This window comes from Canis aureus, chromosome 19, assembly GCF_053574225.1.
Source record: "Canis aureus isolate CA01 chromosome 19, VMU_Caureus_v.1.0, whole genome shotgun sequence".
NCBI classification, from domain to species: Eukaryota; Metazoa; Chordata; class Mammalia; order Carnivora; family Canidae; genus Canis; species Canis aureus.
Genome location: NC_135629.1, coordinates 55,928,749 through 55,948,577, shown reverse-complemented (window position 1 = coordinate 55,948,577; position 19,829 = coordinate 55,928,749). Strand labels below are relative to the sequence as shown.

At 62.1% G+C, this 19,829-nt stretch overlaps 1 protein-coding gene across 1 annotated transcript in view; it reads left to right on the top strand.

Moving 5' to 3' along the window:
- The window catches only part of KDM4B (lysine demethylase 4B), a 137,258-nt gene that overhangs the window by 101,748 nt on the left and 15,681 nt on the right, over positions 1-19,829 (top strand). Inside the window, 4 exon segments of the mRNA XM_077860372.1 lie at positions 3,470-3,666; positions 10,914-11,015; positions 12,023-12,222; positions 19,212-19,663. Coding sequence (XP_077716498.1) covers positions 3,470-3,666; positions 10,914-11,015; positions 12,023-12,222; positions 19,212-19,663 — 951 coding nt within the window.

Here is a 19,829-nt window from a genome sequence, read left to right as displayed (position 1 = left end):
AGACGTGCCCCTTTGCCACTGGTGTCTGATGGGGAGCAGGTGAAAGGCCACAGGTGCCGGGCCTGCCCAGGGCCCCGTCCAGGCCAGTGAGCCCAGAATTGGGGGCGAGGGCTGAGTGCCTGTGGTGAAGGGCCCATGCTGTGGGTGGCAGGCAGGCAGGCCCCACCCAGGGACCCGCAGCCGAGGCTGGGGGGTGGGGGACCCCACTCGAAGGTGCCTCTGTCCCCGCCCTCCCCCCACCCCAGTTCCCTGCCTCTTGCCTTTCCTTCCTTCTCTGTTCCCAGACGGCCCTGCCTGGCACTAATGGAATCACCAGCCACCCTGCGTTGGCTGCTTGGGGCAGGACAGGTGCCACTTGGCCTCCTCATGACTGAGCCTCCCTCAGAGCGGAGCCCTGCTACACCCGATTCCGGCAGCGACGGGGTGGCTGTATGTCCTGACAGCGGTACGGAGGGCCCTAGGGCATGCTCAGGCCTGCAGGGGGCCTCTCCGACCTCCTCCCCCACATTCGTGCCCCATTTCTCGTCAGAAACTAATGACAGGACCAACTCCCTTTGAGAGCACTCTCTGTCGCTGGTGCGGATGGGGGGACTGCTAACTCGGGGGGCTGGTACGCGAGCCACAGAAACTGTCGGCTTGACAGATGCCAGCAGATCCTTGAGAACGCGTGTCTCAGAAGGTTTGGGAGTGGGATGGGGGCTGGAGGGGGAAAACGAGAAGATAGAGCCCTTGGCTCCGGGCCTCCCTCCCCGGGGCCTGCTGCTCAGAGGCCTCCCTGAGGATTGTGCCGTGAGCCCCCGCCTGCTCTGAGCCCCCTTCCAGGCCACCCCTGCAGCCTGGGGCCTGTGTACCTCCTCCCGGCCACCCCAGCCACATGAAGCAGCACCATGGGACGTCCCCGGTCACCGGGTAGCAGGTGGTGAGGGCTCTTGGGGGGTGTCTGGTGTGCTCAGCCCCAGGAGGTTGCTTGTAAGGAGAAGCTGGGCCTCTCTACTGGCCTTAGCAGCCTCGCCTCCCCACTTGTGGGGCCGACAGGAGCCCGTGGGTCTGTGGCTTGGGCTCCCCAAGCTCAGCTGCTCTGTGCCGTGTCCTAAATCCCAGTGCTGTTGCTCCCCTCTCCGGGACCCACTGCTCGCTCCGGTCATTGTCCCCACCGGCGACAAGCCCCACCACAGCCAGAACCCGTGGAGAGGGAGCGAGGCTCTTCCCAGCAGCGCCGCCCCAGCCGGGCAGTGGGGCGTGGGCCAGGCTGCACAGCAGCAGGCAGTGCTCCTCGGAGCACATCCACGTGTCCCACTCCACGGTACACACAGGTGCTTTTTTTAATTACTTAAGGAAAAGCAATTGCCAAGCCACTCCATACAAATCCCTTAAGCTGCTGTTGATGGTGACTCTGGGGAGGCCACGGCCGGGCCAGGAATCTGAAACACGGGCACCATCTGTGCTCCCGCCGCTCCGAAGCCAGATTGCACCACCAGCCTTTCTCTCCTGCACAATTTTTCATTAAATGAATTGCGTTTGCTGGGAATCGCTTGTCCATAAATATTCCCTCCCACTTGGCGTGGTCTGGGTATTGCAGTCCTCAAGTCCGAGTTCCCGGACCCAGCCCCTGGGGGAGCGGGGAGGCGGGGGAGCTGGGCTGCGGAAAAGCCCTGAGGACACTTCCCGAAGCTCCTCCTGCAGCCCTACCACGCCCACCTCAGATGGGGTCCTCAGTGTTCATTGTTTCCAGAGCAGATGGGAGAAGCTTCAAGGGGCTTGTCAGGGCCGGGTGCACAGTTGCTGGATCCAGTTACATCTTTTCCTTTTTGCCGTTTCCATTGAGAAAGTGACAGTGACCGCGACATGGTTGTAAAGGATGGTGAGACGTGTGTTTGAAATGGAAACAGGTTTTAAGCCGCAGTTTTGGAAATGGGCTTCTCCTAAACCTGTTTATTTGACGGAGGGGGGGGGGCGCAGAAAGAGGGGACGAGAACATTCTGAGCAGGCAGGTGTTTAGAGTCGGAGCTGCGGGGGCTGCAGGGCAGGTGTCCCTGGGCGTGTCCTGAGCCCTCTGGTCAGGGCTCTCAGGACAGGCCTGTCTTGGATACATGTGTCCCCATAAGGAGGCAAGGACTGTGTGCTCTAGACAAAGGCAGGAGCCCCAGCCCGGGGTCAGGACCACCTCCTGGGGTCCCCTGGGCCACCTGCTTCCAGGACCTGTAACCGGGGCCTGTGCCTAATCCGGCCCTTTGCCTGTTTTTGTAAATAAAGTTTTATTGGTGCACCTCTTCACTTACCTCTTCTCTCTGATGTTTCTGAGCTACAGCAGCAGAGGTGGGAGGTTGTGACGGAGACCTTTTGGCCCACAAAGCTGAAAATAGTCACTGCCTGGCCCTTTACGGACAGTTTGCCAGCCCTGCCCTAGACCAGTGTCCCCTCCATTTCTCTCCCTTTCGCAGTAGGATGGTTGTCCAGTCCCACAGATGAGTAGGAGAGCAGGGCTTCCTGAGTTCTTCCTGCTGATGGAGGAAGGTCATTGGCTCACTGACCAGCTTCTGGAATCTCTAGCTGGCTTTTCTGACCCACGACTTCCCAAGGTGTTAAGTGTCCCTGGGACACCTGTGTGCCTCCTGCATGGTGCCCAGCACCAGGGGCCACCACGATGCTATGACATGGAGGAGACACTTACGGGAGTTGTTCAGGGGACAGGAGGGATGTGTCTAGACAGCAGAAGAGGGGGCAGGAGGGACCCCATTTCAGCCTGTCCTCTGCACATGTGTTTGCCCTGTGCTTGGGGCTTCCAGACACAAAGGACCCTCCAGTCCAAGGCAATGTTGGTCCAGGCCACCCCGGGACACTGTGCCTGACCCTTCCCCAGCGGGCCACTCTGTCTGAGTTCGGGCCGCCCTGGAGCCAGCCGCTGACCCTCGGGCTCCCGGCTTCCTCTCCCTAGACCAGAGGCGGAGACTGGGAGCAGGCGTGTATGCGTCCCTGGGCGCCCTGCACCTCCTCGAAATCACTTGTGTTTCCTTTTCTGCTCTCAGCCTTTTGGGCCTGACAGCTCTCCCCTCTTCCTAACCTTTGAAATTACTGCTATTAAGCAGCATTCCACATGCATTATTTCCTACTTGGGGATACGTGTGTCCGACAGATGGGAGATTTTGGTGAGAGCCGACATGGGGCAGCTGGAACTTGGACCCTCGTGACCTTGGGCTCCTGAGCTCTGTCTCTGCTGCTGACCCCTGAATCCCCCACAAAGGGTCTGCTCTCATCTCCCCAGACCACGTGCTGGGGGTGGGGCTGGGGCCCTACCGGGGTGGGCCAGACGCTCACACCCAAGGGCATGACTTCCACTTGGGAAAGAAAGGTGCCATTCCCCGCCTGGAGGTAGAGGCTCTAGAAAGGAGAGGGGCCCAGTTGGGGTCTACCCTGGCCCTGCTCAGCTCACCAGCCACAGGCTCAGCAGGTCTCCCCTGCCCTCCTGCAGTGCACGTGCCGGAAGGACATGGTCAAGATCTCCATGGACGTCTTCGTGCGCATCCTGCAGCCAGAGCGCTATGAGCTGTGGAAGCAAGGCAAGGACCTGACGGTGCTCGACCACACCCGGCCCACAGCCCTGAGCAGCCCAGAGCTGAGCACCTGGAGCGCCTCTCGGGCCTCGCTCAAGGCCAAGCTCCTGCGCAGGTGAGTCCCCCTGGAGCCTGAGCCTCCGCGCCCTGCCTGGCTCTCCAGGTGACAGTAAGTGACTTCGGCCCTGGCCACACCCACTCTCCACCTGGCTGGTGGCTCTGCCCCTCCCCTTCCCCTGTCCCCTCTCCCCTCCTTTTCCCTTTCCCCCTCCCCTCCTCCTCTCCCCCCTTTTTTCTTTCCTTCCTTTTTCTCTTCCCCTCCTCCTTCTCCTGTTTCTTTTGCAAGAGTGTCTCTGAGGCCTTGACTTCCCAGAATGAACGTTGTCAGTGGGCCTTGGGGCAGGTGGCATCTGTTGTCAGGGACTCAGGTTCCCCCCATCAGCACCACACATTCACCAGCTCCTGGGAGGCCAACCCTTTGGTGCTTGGGCCACACAGTTTCCTCACTGGGAGGACACAGACGCAGGCAGCCCCTGTCACTCCTCTGACAGTTGTGGGCATAAGAGCCGGGTTTCTGTGTGGCGGGGCTGCTCGGGCCTGTCCTTGGCTCCGAGCGCTGGCAGGTCTTGTGCTGGGGCCCACAGAGCTGCAGGGCCCCTGCCCTTTTGCGCCTGTGGATGCTCATTTGGTACCTCCAAAATCACGCTGTTTGGATTCACGATTATGGCACTGAGTCCAGAGTCCTGTCCATACAGACATCCCCATTCTGGCTCGGAGGGCCCCTCTCTACAGCGTGGACCCCTCCCGGCCCCCACCTTCCAGGACAGTGTGGTCACTGCCTGCCTGGCATTGGGTGGGGAAGAACAGAGCAAAGCGACAGCGCCCTCTTGGCGTGTCATCGAGCCTGTGGGAATGTGGGCAGGGGGTGGGCTGAATGGGAAATCAGCTCTGTGCCAGGAACAAGAGAGCCCGCAGTGGTGCCCGGCTGCACCCTGGTACCCAAACATCGGTCCATTTGCTTCTTGTGGAAACGCCCAGGCTCTCCGCGTCTGAGTGCTCACGGGCAGTGTTCCGCCGATTCCTTCCTGGTGCTCAGAGAACATTCAGCAAGTCCTTGCCGGGTCCCCAGCTGCGAGCTGGAACCTGGCGGTGAGGGGCCGGAGGTCTCACAGCTGCTCGACTCCCAAGAAAGCCGCCGCTATAGACAAAAGTAGACGTTCTCTAAACAAACGAGCGTGGTGCGTCCCCGTGGAAGTTTACTTAGGGACACTGAGATCGCCATGTCACATCATGTTCACCTGCCACAGAGTAGGATTAGTCTTGTGACTCTGAACCATTCAGAAACGTAGTCACCGTCCGTAGCTGGTGGGCTGTGCCAAAACAGGCGGTGGGCGGGTCTGTGCCTCGCGCAGGGCTTTTCCATCTGTGGCCTCTTGGTCACTTCTGGCTTCATTTTGTCCCCGCTGGCCATGGGCGACACGTCCCCAGGGCCTGGCCACCGAGGGCTCAGGCGGGTGGGCCAGAGCCTTCTCGGGGAGCTCCGGGGGTGGCACCCCCACGCCCTACGGGACAGACACCCGCCTGCCATCCTGGCCGAGGAGCCACGGGGTGCAGAGCCCCCGACCGGGCTGTCCTTGTTACCACGGGTCTGTCTGTGAACGTGCGAGGCTGGGCCGTCTCGGCCTCGCTGCGTGGTTCCCCCACCGTGGGGCCCCTCCCTCTGAGAAGCTTCTGGCAGCTCCGGCATTCACATCTGTTCCTAACAGCCCTTGTGGAGATGAGTCTGGTTTTTCCGAGTTCTTTTGTTGTCTGTCCGTTTGATTTCCGCTCTCCCTGTGCTCCTTGCCGGAGCACCTCCTTGGCCGAGGCCAGCCTGCAACACAGCGAAGAGTGAGCTCCCCGTGGAAGGCCAGCTCCCGGGCCAGACGCGCATTTGCATAATGGCTAATTGATTGTGGCTCGGCCTAATTGGTCAACAGAGCGGATTGCCAATAAACAGGCAGCATGTCCCTGAAATGGAGTGGATTAGAGGCTGTCTGTAGAGCCTACCCAGAGGACAAGGGACCCCAGCCTGCGGGTCCAGAACCTTCTGTGCCAGAGGAAGCGCCTTCCCCTCACTGTCCCAGCCCCCTTGCCGTACACTCTTAGTTCCTGGAGTATTCTTATCGGCACCTCTTCCCTTCCTTGCTGTCCGCCAGGGAGCTGTGGTACTCCAGCCAGGGGGACTGGACCACAAATCAGTCTTGTTCCCAAGGATATCATTTCCTTTAAAACCTTTAATATGTAAAATAGGGCTAATTTTTTTCTTTTTCTTTAAAGTCAGGGTTTGGGGGCCTTTCTCAGAAAAAGGAGGCCAGGGGCTCAAGGCCAAGCTCAGGGACTTTCAGGAGTCCCGTGTGACTCTCTCCTGGCCACGTGGCGCCCTGCCCTGCCCAGCTGGGCCAGCTCCCCTGAGCCTCGGAGGGTTTGTTTTAGGGGATGTCTCGTCTCCCCCTGAGCATCCTTGGCCTGGGCCAGAGGGTGAAGAGCGATGCTGGCTCTGTCCCCAGACAAGGTCTCTCCCCTTAGCATCAGGGACTCTGGGGCCGGATCACTGTCTGGAAGGTCAAGGAGCACCCAACCCCTACCCACTCAATGCCAGGAGCACCCCCAGTTGTGACGACCACAGATGTCCCTAGACACCATCTGGATTTCCTGCCCAAGGGTATGGCATTGGGGTGGGTTCCTTCCCTGCCCACTCTTCCCCTCCATCCCTCGAGTCTCCCTGCAGCCTCTCCTGCTTCTCTGGGACCTGCAGCTTCTCCTAGGTTCTTGCTCAGTCAGGCCCCCTGTCCCCTAAAGGTTCAGCCTTCCTGATAGTGCGCCCCCGCATCGCCTCGGAGCTGGAGCCAGGTGTTGGCCTCTCCAGGGTAAATGATCTGCCCCCGTCTTGTTGCCCTCCTGTGGCGTAATCTTCCACCCCGAAATCTGATCGTGTGAATTGACCCTGCTCTGCGACAAACCCCACAAAGCTGTGACCATCCCGCTCCTTGCTGTGCAGCCCCTTGGGCCCCAAGCACCGGGCAGACCTGTGCCTGGCCAGCTCAGGCATCCGTGGGGCGTGGTGCCCAGCCCAGCCCAGCGTCTCCATGCCCTTCCTGTTCCTGTTCTGCAAAGCAGCCCTTCTCTGCATGCACAGTCTTCCTCTCGGCTCCTTGTCACCCCCGACGAGGGCTTTGAGAAATGCCTGCATCGACCACACATTCCAGCGGGTGTGGGATCCGATGGCTGCACGCCAGCCTCGCGCAGCATCTACGCTGCCCCACGCCGGTTGTGCTCAGCCGTCTGCCATCAGGAAGATGGACAGGGACGCGCTTCCCCAGGGGGACCCCACGGGTCTCCATCCCCTCATGGCCTCCGCCACTCCTGCTGACCTGGACCACTCTCCACTCACCACCCTTGGGTCACAAGGGAAACAGGGAGCCAAGGTCCAGCCTCCCACCCCTCCGACACCTGCTGACTGGGCGGTGGCCTGTCTCCCATCTCCTCCCTGATCCAGGCTGGACGTTAGCACATCTCTGAGCCCGCTCCCCCCAGGGCTTCTGGCTCCGTGCTGCTCCTGAGCCCTTCCCCACAAACACACCTTCTGGCCTCGCAGGCCCAAGCCCTGTGACCCTGGGGTCTCCTGGCCCCATGGCCCCAAGGAGCTTGTTGCTCTGGTGGCTCCCTGAACACTTCCTAGATTGTTCTTCCCCAGAGCGCACACAACAGCTGAAATCCTTTCCTCGCCGCTCGCCTGCTTGTCTCTGAGGGGGAAGGGGAGTGTGTGTCTTGGGGCCGAAAGGGCAGAGTCGGGGGGCAGGGGGTGAGGAGGGCCTGAGGTACAGGGCTTGTGGCCCCCTGCGCCTGGATGCAGTGGCTGTGCTGGCCCCGGGGGCCTCAGCAGCCCCTCTGCTCCGTGTGGAAGCAGGGACCCGGGGCAGCGGCTGTCCTGTGAGACCTGGGACCTTGGGTGCTCCGGGCCCCTCTTGCCTGGGCCAGGAGCCCCTCAGGACCAGCCGCATGGGCGGGGATCCAAGAGGAGCCCCCACCCTGCCTCTCCTGCCACCTGAGGTCCAAGGACACCTGCTTCCATATTGAAAATATTTAGTGTAGGTACTGAGACTCCCCGTGTTTGGTTCACGTGAACTGACAGCAGTGACACGCAGTCAGGCCTGGAGGGTAAAGTGCATGTTTCTCTCCATCCTTTCCTGAAATGCCACCGTGACGGCCATAGGAGAGTGGCTGGGGACGGCAGAGGGAGGGAGTGGCTGGTCCACAGACTTTGACAGGAGCAGCAGGGTGGGCAGCACCACGGGCAGCGCAGAGGGAACTCGGATCCAAGGGTGCAGACAGGCAGCAGGTGGCTCATGCCCAGAGCTCCAGGAAGGCCTGGGATTCAGAGACACTGGAGCCTCCTGGGCCAGGGACCTCAATGGACTGGAGGCCGAGTGTGAGGCGCCGTGGGGCTCAGGGCCCCCCCACCCCCCACCCCCACACGTCTCCAGCAGAAGATGATGTGAGACACCGCCTCCAACCAGAGAGAGTGGGACCCACGAAGGAGACGGTGCGGTTTGCCTCCAGGCACCTGGCCATTCGGGGTCCCTTGGGGCAGGTGTCTGCAGGTAAGGAGGAGCCCACACAGCTCCAGGAGAGCTGGCTCCAGGCGAACAGACCGATGGGCTGGGAGCCGGCTTGAGGAGTCCCCCCGAGCCGAGAGTCAGCAGAGGACGGGGAGATCCACACACACAGGCTCCCTGAGCAGCTCTGGCCTCTGCAAGGAGTTTCAGGAAGAGAAGAAAGAAGGTTGCCTGGGACCGAAACGCTGTTTCCAGATTCAAAGAAGCCTGGTGCGGAGGATGACAATGACCCACACGGTGTACACATCACTATACGGTTTCACAGCTCTTGGGTTGAACAGAAGATCCCAAAAACGTCTGGAAGGAACAGCTAGGAACGTCTAGGTCCACATAAAGAACAAGAGATCCTAAGGCATCGGACTTCCACTACGAGCTAACACGCAAAGGAACAGGCCTTCAAAAAGCAGAAGAGGAATAGTTTTTGACCCAAAAGCATGTACCTAGCCAAATTCCAGACTAAACGTGCAAGAGGATAAAGATCTTTATAGACACGGAAAGCCTCAGATTTCTTGTTCTTTCTGAAGAACCTACTGGAGGATGTGCTCCAGCCAGACAAGGGCATCAACCAAAAAAGACGTCAGATTGAGGGACCTGGATCCCGTGCTGGAGAGTCCGAGGCAGTCTCAAGGGGGCAGGTCCCTGGGGGTCATCAAGGAGTGTGGGACGCCCTGTGTAAGAGGCCTCACACGAGCTTGGAGATCACCACGAGAGCTAACCCTCTAAGACAGGGGCCAGTTGCCGACTCCAGGAGGAGCGAGCGAGCAGCTGTCACTCACGGATGGATGATACCTACAGAGTCAGGGACACGGTAATATGAATTTCACCGCATTGATCATGGTGGCAGTTGCAGGGAGAGAAGCGGGGGGGCCTGGGGGTGGCAGGGTGGCCCCACCCCGTGTGTCGTGCTGGGAGCGTGGCGGAAGAAGCAGCAGAGGGGGAGACGAGCAGACAGACACAGCTAAAAGCGGGGGAGGCAGCTCATCGGGAGCTAGCCGGGGGGCGCCTCTTCCTGCAGCTCCCACAAACTGGCTACACCGTCTTCCAGCTTATGTTTTCACAAGACATATCTCTCTGTCTGCTGACGTTCGGCTTGCTTTTCCCCCCTGCAGTAGGGGTGGCCTTCCACCTGCGTCTTTCAGTCTGGTTCCACCCCGTGCTGGGGTCTCCACATTAGCAAGGCCTGGTGGCGCTTGGGGTTTGACGCCCGGAGCTTGGAGCCCAGGGGTGCCAGGGGGCCGAGGAAGGTCCTGGCTGTCTGGGGCGGTCAGCCCAGGAGTGGCTGGCAGCACCACGAGTGGCCTCCAGTTCCAGGGTCGGGGGAGAGGAGGGAAAGAGAGGGGCTGCAGGGAACTGGGGCCAAGTGAGTTGATGGTAGGAGGACCCCCTCGTACTGGCTGCTGCCTGGGGCCAGCATGGGGGTTTGCTCGTGGTTACCCTGCCCTGCGGCATTCCTGGACCTGGAGAGAAGCCCCTCCTGGGGGGACAGCTGATGACAAAAGCCAACTGCACTCTGCTGCTGTCCTGGGGCTTGTTTCCAAGCGGGGCTCGCCTTTCCCAAAGTCGCTCCGCATGGAGTCCTGAGGGGCTCCGTGGTGCCAGCGTTCTCCCCCCACCGACCCCCTGGTCTCCCGGCTCCCGTGTCCCCTCCCGCCTGGCTCTCTTGTCCCCCCCGCCCCCCTGCACCCCGTCCCCCGCAGTGACCCGTGCACGCCATGATGTGTGTGACGCCATGCTTCTGCCATGACACTCCCTCCCCCGGAATGTCCCCTGCTTTCCGCCTTTGGTCATCGGAGTGGTTCATGCGTGAACATCACCCGGGGCTTGTCAGCCTGGCCTCGCCTGGGCTGGGGGCAGATGAGCAGCGACAAGCCAGGGGCCCTTGAGTGAGGCAGCTGAACAGTGAGAGGGACCAGCCACAGTGAGCGTTAGGGGACAGTCAGGAGAGGCCCCCAGCAGCCGGCAGGGGCAGGCACGGGGAAGGTGGTGAGGCAGCCGTCAGGCCCCTGTGTCCTGGGCCAGCAGTGCCATTGTGGGCGCCCCTGGGTGGGAGACGGGGGTCCTGGCATCGGGAGCCCTCAGGGCCTCCCCAGGCCCCCAGCTGGCCCCAGTCACTTGGCCCTGCTCTGCTTGGTGACCTCTTGGTCCTTGGAGGTGCGGCAGCCACAGGGAGACCCTCTGTGGGGAGGGACGCCGTGGCCAGTGCCTCTCCTGGCGTGGCTGACACTCTGGCAGAAGAAAGGCTAGCGGATTACGGGGCTTGAGTCTGAGGCCCCTCAGGAGTCACCCCAACCCCTGGAGGGTGCCACTCACTGGCCCAAGGCAGGCTTGTGCACACGCAGCCTGTGCCCCAGCTCTGGGCCAGTCACATACCCTGGTGTCAGCCTAGAAGCCGTTTCTGTCCCCTCCTTGGAAAGTTCCGGAGCCCGACGGGCAGCCCCGTCCAGCCCGGTTATAGTCCTTTCTTCCTTTGACCCAATTCTCTTTGGTTTGTGCTGAGAAGCCGTAGCTGAGTCTCGGGTGACTTCCACTTGGGGCTGAAGGCCAAGGGTGGCAACCCGAGCGAGGCCGGGCCCCCTGCCCCGGCAGCCAGCGAGTGAGGAACGCAGAGCTCGGGGATGGGCAGGTGCCCGAAGCCAGGCCCTTAGATGAGGCGTCCGGGGAGTCAGAGGTGCTAGACAAAAACTCCCTGACGTTTACATTCTAGACAAATTAGTCTGAAAGAAAACAGACACTGGAGAAAGACTGAGGAGGACAGGAAGGCCAGTCTAGAAAGGAAGAGGGAGCAGCCCAGGAGGCCGGGGCCGCCGTAAGTGCACCTTGTCCTCGTGCGCAGCCATCTCCATCTCCACCCGCCTCCGCCCCACCGCACAGCGGCTCCGCGCCGGCGCCCACCCTCCCTCTGCACCCCTCTGTCTCCCCTGCCCCTCACCCCCAGAGCCGGCGCCCCACCCTCCTACTGCCCCCCCACCGCCTCCCCTGCCCCCCCAGCTGGCGCCCCACCCTCCTACTGCCACCCCACCGCCTCCCCTGCCCCGCCAGCTGCGCCCCACCCTCCTACTGCCCCCCCACCGCCTCCCCTGCCCCCCCAGCTGGCGCCCCACCCTCCTGCTCCCCCACCGCCTCCCCTGCCCCCCCAGCTGGTGCCCCACCCTCCTGCCCCCCCACCGCCTCCCCTGCCCCCCCAGCTGGCGCCCCACCATCCTACTGCCCCCCCACCACCTCCCCTGCCCCCCAGCTGGCGCCCCACCCTCCCACTGCCCCCCAACTGCCTCCCCTGCCCCTGAGCCAGTACCGCCACCATTCCAGCTCCCGGTCATCAGCATCCGGTCCACCCCATGCACCCCTGGGCCTGTCCCCCACCTCCACCTCTTCTGCCCCCAAGCCAGTGCCCCCACCATCCTACCTCCTGGCTATCAGTACCTGCTCAGCCCCACACAGCCCCTGGGCCTGTCCAGCCTTCACCTCCCGTGCTCCCAAGCAAGCGCCCCCACCATCCCACCTCCTGGTCATTGGCACTGCTCTGCCCCACATAGCCCATGGACCTGTAACCCTGCCCCCCTCCACCTCCCCTGCCCCTGAGCCAGCACCCCCACCATCCCACCTCCTGGTCATCAGCACCTGCTCTGTCCTATGTGGCCCCTGGGGCCTGTCTCCCCTTCCACCTCCCCTGCCCCCGAGCCAGCCCTGCTGGCCCTGGGCCCTGTGACTTTGGGGCACCATCTGGGGCTCTGTTCTGCTGGCTGGGTTGTGGGGCACACAGATGGGGCTTCTCCCAGTCATTTGACTTCCTGTCCGATGACCATCCCTCTCCAGGTCCCACCGGAAAAGGAGCCAGCCCAAGAAGCCCAAGGCAGAAGACCCCAAGTCGCCAGGGGAGGGGGCCGCCGGGGCCGCTTTCCTTGAGGAGCCTGGCGGCTTGAAGGAGGAGGCCTCACAGGAGGCTGACGCCGAGGAGGAGGAGGAAGAGCCCCAGCCGCCGCCACCGCAGGGCCGGGAGGCTGAGGCCACAGAAGGTCAGTCTTGGCCGGGGACCTCCTCCCTGACCCCCAGCTGCTGGGGAGAGTCCCCGCTCCTAAGAGTCCAGCTCAGCTGTTTCCTTGACAGGGTGGGGCTTCTACAAACGTGCACTCGGTGGGGAGGTGCCGTGAAAAGACTCTTTTCTCCCAGAAACTGAAGACTCCCTGTCTCTGCCCCAGCTGCTAAGGCACAAGACCGCAGGCGGGGGGAGGGGGCTTCCAAGCAGCGTTTATCCTGGAGGCTGGGAGTCAGCCTGGCAGGTGTGGTGCGGGCCTGGCAGGGTCTGGTGCGAGACGCCTGCGCTGTGTCCTCGCCTGAGGAGAGAGCCGGCCGCCTCTCCACCCTCCGTTAGAACGGCGCTGATCCCATTCACCAGGGCCCCGCCTGCATCCCCCTGTCACCTCCTGACACCGCCGTCCCTTTGGGCTTCAGCTTGCAGCACCCAAATCTGGGGGCCACCGGTCCTCAACCCCTGAGAGGTGTCATCTGACCCTCGAGAGACGGCAGCCTGCTGTTGGCGGCTGGACCAGCAGGTGGATGTTTGCACTCGAGGACGGACCCTCACCTGGCTGGTGGCATTGTGGGGCTGTCGGTGGGGGGCGGGTGGCAGAAACGTGCCCTTACACTGCATGGGGGCTTCGAGGGGTGGGGTAGCGACCTGTGAGAGCTGGAAGGGGCCCCCACTCCGACGGTTTATGGCGCTGCTGCTTTTTTATGGCTGTTTTCATTTCCTAACTGAAGCATCACCTGCTCACCTGTGTGCACACAGCAGGAGCCCCCCAAATACGAAGGAGGGGCCGGGCTGGGCTGGAGGGCGGGTCACCCTGGCAACAGCATCTCGGGCAGAGGTCACCAGAGAGTCCCGCTCGGGTCCTCAGTCTCCCTCTAGGTGGCCGTCTTGGGACCAGTGAGCCCAGCACGGCTCTGCCTATCTTGTGCTTGTACACTCGCTGGGATGCCCCATGGCTGGTGGCAGAGATGATGTGACTCTGGGGGTGCAATCTGAGGCCTGGGAGAGGGTCTGCTCAGCAGACAGGCCATGGCACCCCCAGTGTGCCCACAGGCTGGTGGTTAGGGAGCAACTGTGTGTCTGCCCCTACCCGCTGTAGGGCGAGGGAGTGTCCGGCTTGGAGGGGCCCCCAGGAGCTCACGGCGGGGGGCGGTGAGATCGACACTCGGGAGGTCCTGTCTGCCTGGTGGACAGGGGGTCTAGACAGCCCAGAAGGGCAGGGCAGGGAGAGGAAGAATGCGTCACCACTGTCAGCATGGGCAGTCACCTGCCCAGAGGTGGGTCAGTGGCCAAGCTGCAGGGTGGCCCGGGCATTGGGCACACCTTCCTCCTCGGGGTCAGCCTCCTGCGAGGCGTCCTCCTTCAAGCCACCGGGCTCCTCTAGGAGAGTGGCCTTGGCGACATGGAGGCTTCTGCCTTGGGCTTCTTGGGCTGGCTCCTTTTCCAGTGGGACCTGGAGAGGGCTGGTCATCAGACGGGAGGCCGTGCTGAGCAGTGTTTTCAAGAAGGTGCTGCTCATAATAAAGGTCACCGAAAAGTAAAGCACCTGGAGATAAACCCAACAGAAAGTAAAAAAAAGGGGGTTTTACTGAAAAAATTAGATTTTTTAAAAAATAAGGATCACCATCTAAAGGGTGTGTGTCCCGTGAGCTCCCTGATAGGAGGACGCAGTTTCGTCTAAATGCATGTGGGTTTGTGCAGCCCCTTCAGAGCCCCAGCCGGGTTCCGGGGTGCTGACCTAGGTGCGGACGGAGGGCGAGAGGTCCAAGGACAGGGGTCAGCAGAGGTCAGGCTGCCCGACCTGACGTCAGACTCTGGTGGTCTGTGCAGGACGGGAATGGGAGCTCACCCTGGCCATGCGGGTGGCGGAAATGAAGGCCACCGCTCTTTGCCTGGGAGAGAGACTCTCAGACGTAGCCTCAATGTCACGGGGCACACATGCGCTCCATCCCGTGTCTTTCAGGTTCAGAGAACACCCCCCCAGACACTGCATTGTTCAGGGGGTGCTAGGGTCCGCTGAGGCAGCCGTAACAGAGTCCCCCGGGCTGCAGGCTTCAGCAGCAGATGTTTGTGGCCTCACAACTTTGGTGTTCCAGGGTTAGGACCTCACAACGGGAATTTGGGGAGCACAGTTTGGCCCCTAACAGGGAGAAAGCCCGGCTGAAATCAGTGGAGGAACCATAGTGCACCTGGCTGGTTTTAGCCTTAGGTGGCTTTGTGCTTGGGTAGAAAGGGCTCACGGAGGTCCCGCTGGAGCTGGACTCCTTGGCTGAGCGGTTCAGGTGGTCAGGAGGGACAGGGTTTCAACGGGGCCCTCCTGGGAAGAGTCGAAAGGCGACATCACAGCCACTGGCATGTCTCGCCCTCCTGAGCAGACTCGAGGGGCCGACTGGGCTGACGCCGGACGGAGGGCGGCAGGGAAGACAAGACATACATGTGCCGACCGGGCTGCTTAGCAAAGGGATGATGGCTCTTCTCCGTTAACTTAATTGTAACAAATCTTTGCCCAAATCTACGGACTCTTTAAAGACAACGAATCTCACCCACTCGCACCGCCCACTGCCTGGGGCGTCGCTGGCTCTTGGCTGCTTTGCCCAGTCCCGTCCTGGTGACTCCGGGGGTCTGGCCTCCACGATTCTTGGGATTCCCAGCTGGAGCCGACCCATCAAAGGCCCTTTCCCAGTGAGCCTCCGGCTCTTCTCTGGTTTTCCCTTCCGAGGTGGCTGCTGCCTAAAGCCGGGGCTCCGTGTACCCTGAGAGTGACACTTGCAAGCTGCCGATCGAACACAAGCCACACAGCAGGGGCCGTGCAGAACTGCTGCCTCGCTCCCAGCATCTGTAGCCGCCCCCTGTCCTCCTCCCCGGTCTCGCCCTGGGGCCCCATCAGCTTCTAGGGGCACACGGTCCCCAGGAAGGGCGGGGTGTTGTCTCCTGGGGTGGGACACCCCCATTCCAGACACGCTGTCCCTGCTCCACACAGGAGCCTGGAAGGAGGAGAACATGGGGTGTCTGGCCTCTTTAGAGAGGAAGGGGGCCCTTTGGGCTGCCGGATGTGGCTGCCACAGCCCAATGCCCTGTGCCATGGTCACAAGCGCCCTGTGTGCCATCCCTCGAGCCCTTGGAGGGAAGATAACCAAATTCATTGAATAAACAAGTGCTCACAGTCAGGGGTGATGGCAAATACACGTCCAGGGAATGAGTGGAAGATTTTAAAGTGCTTTCTAGGCTTCCTTTAATACCAGCTTAATGTCCCTAAAAGCCATGAGTGCTGAGAATCATGTTGTGCGCAAGCAGTAGGGCATTTTGTTTTGGGTTTGCAAAGTGAGAACAGTGAACGCTGTCACCGACGCATGGCAGGCCCTGGGAGGTAGTGGGCAGGAGTGGAGGCGCCTGGGGCTCTGCACGGGATGAGGAGGTGGGACTGACTGTCCCCAGGAGGAAGCCTCCTCAGGGCTGGGAGGGGCCAGGGCTGCTCGCTGGTGTCCCCACCCTGCTCCCGCTGCCAGGCCATCTGGGAAGAGCCCTTGCCCTGTGGTACCTGGAGCAGCAGCCTCCTCCCACCCCCAATCCCCACCTGGGGGTCCTGAGCAGGAGGTAGAAAGGCAGCCCATGTCCACCCTGGTTTGCTGGTCATCGGGGGCTCCCTCCTCCTAGGGGGTCATTGCTGTCTCACGGGAACTCACCCCCATCTGTGGCTAGATATGGCCGCTGTCCCTTCGGGTGGACTGAAGGGCGCTGGTTCCACCATGTGCTACCCTGCCCCCCAGGTAGAGCTGTGGCCCCTATCCTGAGGGCCGGAGAGGCTCTAGCTCCTGGGCCTCGGGGAGCTTGGCCCAGCCCTGGGGCTCAGGGAGGGGGCGCCAGGGGGCTCATGGAGCCATGGGTGTCAGGAGTGGCCACACAGTGTTCGGGCAGGACAACCAAAGTGGCCGCAGCCAGCAGAGTAGAGGCCGGGCCCAAGTTTATGAGGGGCTGTGACTTACTTATACTTGGATGCGTGTCCGGTCACACAGGACCGTACCCCAGCGCTGTGCAGCCGGGCCTCAGGACCAGGGGTGTGCCCTGCCTCGGGTTCTGCACAGGAAGAGTGTGGAGACCCTGGGCACCAGGACCAGCTCTCCCAGGCTGGGAGGAGGTGCCTAAAGCAGGCAGCAGCCTTGGGCACCACCCTGGGATTCCCCACGGGCAGCACCCCTGAGCTTAGGGGCCCGGGGACCTAGCACGCCCTCCCATGTGCCTCCCTGGGGGCACTTTGGTCCTGTACAGGTGTGCTCCCCAACCAAGCAGGCCTTTCAAGTCTAAAGCTAGGGGGGCAGTTCTTGGCTGTGACTTATCCTACTCCTCAAAAAGAGTGCTGGAAAGAGCCTCAGCTTGAGGTTGGGCAGCGGAGGGGGAGTCCCTGCCGTTCTCGGGGGAGGGGAGAGGCTCCCATGCTGGGGGCACACCTGGCTGGGACCCTCAGCCCTGTCTGTGTGTCTGTCCCCTGCTCCATTTCTGGGTTCCCTCAGGCTGAGGCAGGGGAGGGGCTCCACACGGTCCCAAGGGTGAGGCCCCTGCCTTGGGCCTGTGGTGGTCCCCACGGCGAGCACCCAGGTGCCCTTCCTGGCCACTGGCTTGTCCCTGAAAACGGTCCTCCGGCTGTGTCCCCCTGGGTTTCTCAGAGCCTAGGAGATGGGAAGGGGCCGGGCACGTTCCTTCCTGACAGCAGAGCCTCCTGCCTGAGAGTAAACAGACAGTAAGTAGGTCCCACTGTCCTCAGGCTGGGGAGAGCTCAGCTTGCGTTCCATCCCATAGGTTCGCCCTGTCAGGGCGGAGCGAGCCCTGAGTTTCTTTAGAGAACAAAGCTGTTGATTGGAAAGTGCCTTTCACACAAATAGGGCAGCCTGGTCACCCTTTCTATAAATGACTGGAACAGCAGGGCCGCGGGCAGCCCTCACCCGCCTCGCCACTCGCCCGCAGGGCCTGGTGTCCTGGGGCCCCGAGTCATCCCCCCGTCCCCGCCCAACTCTTCCTCCAGCCTTGTCTCTCCCCAGCCCAGCATCTCTCCCCTCCATGTCTCCCCCCACATATATCTCCCCATCTCTCTCCCCACCCCCACCTCCTAACACACACCTCTCCCCTCCACCCCCCTTCTCGCCCCACCTCCACCCCTGTACGCACACGCGTGCACACACACACACACACACACACACACACACACACCCCTCTCCAGCTCCGCGGGCTCCGTTCGTTGCAGGGAGCCATCCAAGTCCACCGTCTGTGGAGCAGAGCATCTATCATGTGCTTTCTCAGCCTGATAACTATTCATGAGGTGCAGGCAGGAGGGGGCCTGGGGAGCAGTTCAGGGCTCCTCTAGGTGGAGCGGCACAGGGAGGAGCAGCACAGGTGCCCTTGGGATGCCCAGGTCCTGGGGCCTGAGCCAGACAGGGCCGAGTGCTCCTGTCTACTTAGGACTGCTGGAGCCTCTTGAAGAACATGGGGTGCGTGCCTGCTGGAGGCAAAGGGACAGGACAGCACGGGCTGTCCCAGAGCCGGGCAGGGCTGCCATCCCTCCCAAGGTCACCTGCACTTGTTCATCCCCCGTGGCTGGGGGGCAGGCCTGTCGCTTGGATGGGCTTTTATAATAAGAGGTAAAATGTGGGTGCAACCCCGAGCTCTGCATGCTTCGCCCGCCAGCGGCTTAGCATGGAGATGGATAGAACCCTGGCCCCCAGTTTAACCTTTCCCCAGGCCAGGTCAGGGAGACCAAGACCATAAAACAGATACCAGCAGCCTCCCACGGAGGCCTCCCGAGGACCATCAGCGGGCTGACCGCCTCATCCCGGGTTCCCCAGGACACCCTCGGTCCTGGGCAGCCCAGACGGTCACTGCCATCACTCCTTATGTGACTTCTTGCCCCTGAGAAGCTGGGTTGTACAGATGAGGGCCTGAGGTCATGTTCTCCAGCAGGGCAGGCCAGGCTCGAAGGTTCCAGGGCTTTCTGTGTTCCAGTGGGCCACCTGGCTGTCTTCATGGGCAGGGGTCCCCAATGCCAGGCGTGCCTCGCTCTGGGCACAGCACGCCTCACGAAGGCCACCACCTGTGGCTGCTGTGACAGTGACCACAGACTCTTGGAGGCCTCACAGGTGTGGGCAGGGCTGGCTCCTGTTGGAGCCTCCAGGGCAGAGAGCATGTTCTCTGCCTTTTCCAGTTTTTGGAGGCAGCGTGTCCTCGGCTCATGGCCCCTCCATCGTCAGAGCCAGCCGGGCCGCAGTTCACCTCCCTCTGACCACAGCAGGGAAAGATCCCGGGCTTCCAGGGATCAACTCCCTGCTGGGCAGAGAGCTGGATGCAGGGCTCGACCCCAGGACCCTGAGATCGTGACCTGAGCCACCCCGGTGCCCCTGGGGACCGTGATTCTGCCAAACGTCCCGCCATTCCCTTCGATCTGGTGAACTGGCCCCTAATTAACAGGCCCCTGCAGACACGCCTCCCGGCCCCCTCCTTGCCCTGTCACCTGTCGGGACTCCCCTGGGACGGCCCTCCAGGCCCATCTGGCCCTTGTGTTCTGCTCAAGTGACCACTTCTCATGGTTTGCTCGTCGAGATTTAACTTTTAAAAATTGTATAGGATGCACGGTTTATTTAAGTGTAGAACTTACAAAGCCTGGACGCCGTCCCGCATCTACACCAGTCCTCAGGGAGGACATTCAGAGAGGCCCCCGGGCAGGAGCCCAGGACCACAAGCAGCTCTTCCCAGCTGCTTTCTTACCACTTAATTCCAGAAGGCCCCTTGAGCACTTGGCAGACCCCGGAGGGCGGGGACCCGGGGCCACCCCAGGCTCGGGCATGACTGGTTCTGGCCACCTGGGTAGCAGTTTGAGCTGGCGCGAAGCGTGTGTTTGGAGGGGAAGGTCGTGTCCTGCCTCGGCTGGGGGGGTCGCGAGACACATGGCTGCTGGCCTCACCTGTGACTGTCTTTCCTCTTTCCCCACAGAAGATGGGAGGGGCAAGCTGCGGCTGGCCAAGGCCAGGAGCGACAGAAAGAAGAAGAGCTATGGTCCCCCGCATCCCCACCACCCCCTCTTGCCCCAGCTGCCGCCACCCCCGCCCACCCAGTTCCCTGCCGAGGAGGCGCCCAGGCTGCCGCCCCCGCTGGAGCTCCCAATCCTGGCCCCGGGCCCCGTGCCGGCTGAGGAGACCCCCCCACCGCCACCTCTCAACGTCGTGCCCCCCGAGGCACCTGGCGAGGAGCCAGAGGTGAAGCCGCGCCCCATCATCCCCATGCTGTACGTGGTGCCGCGGCCCAGCACGGGGTGTGACAAAGGCCGCGTGTCCTGCCAGCAGGCCTTTGAGCACTTTGCCCAGAGGGGCCCCACCTGGAAGGAACAGGCGGCCCCCATGGAGCTGACGGGTCCCGAGGAAGAAAGCGGAGCCGGCGAGGTGCAGGTAGGGCCCAGTGGAGGTCCCTGGGGCCTGGGGATCCCACCTGCCCTGTGCTCCGGCCACCCCCTCCTGGGGCCTTGCACCCATGATTGGGGACATGCCCGCTGGGGGGCCAGGCACCGCTCTGCCCTCATGGGCCGGGCCTTCTGCAGATGCCCCTGTTCTGCTT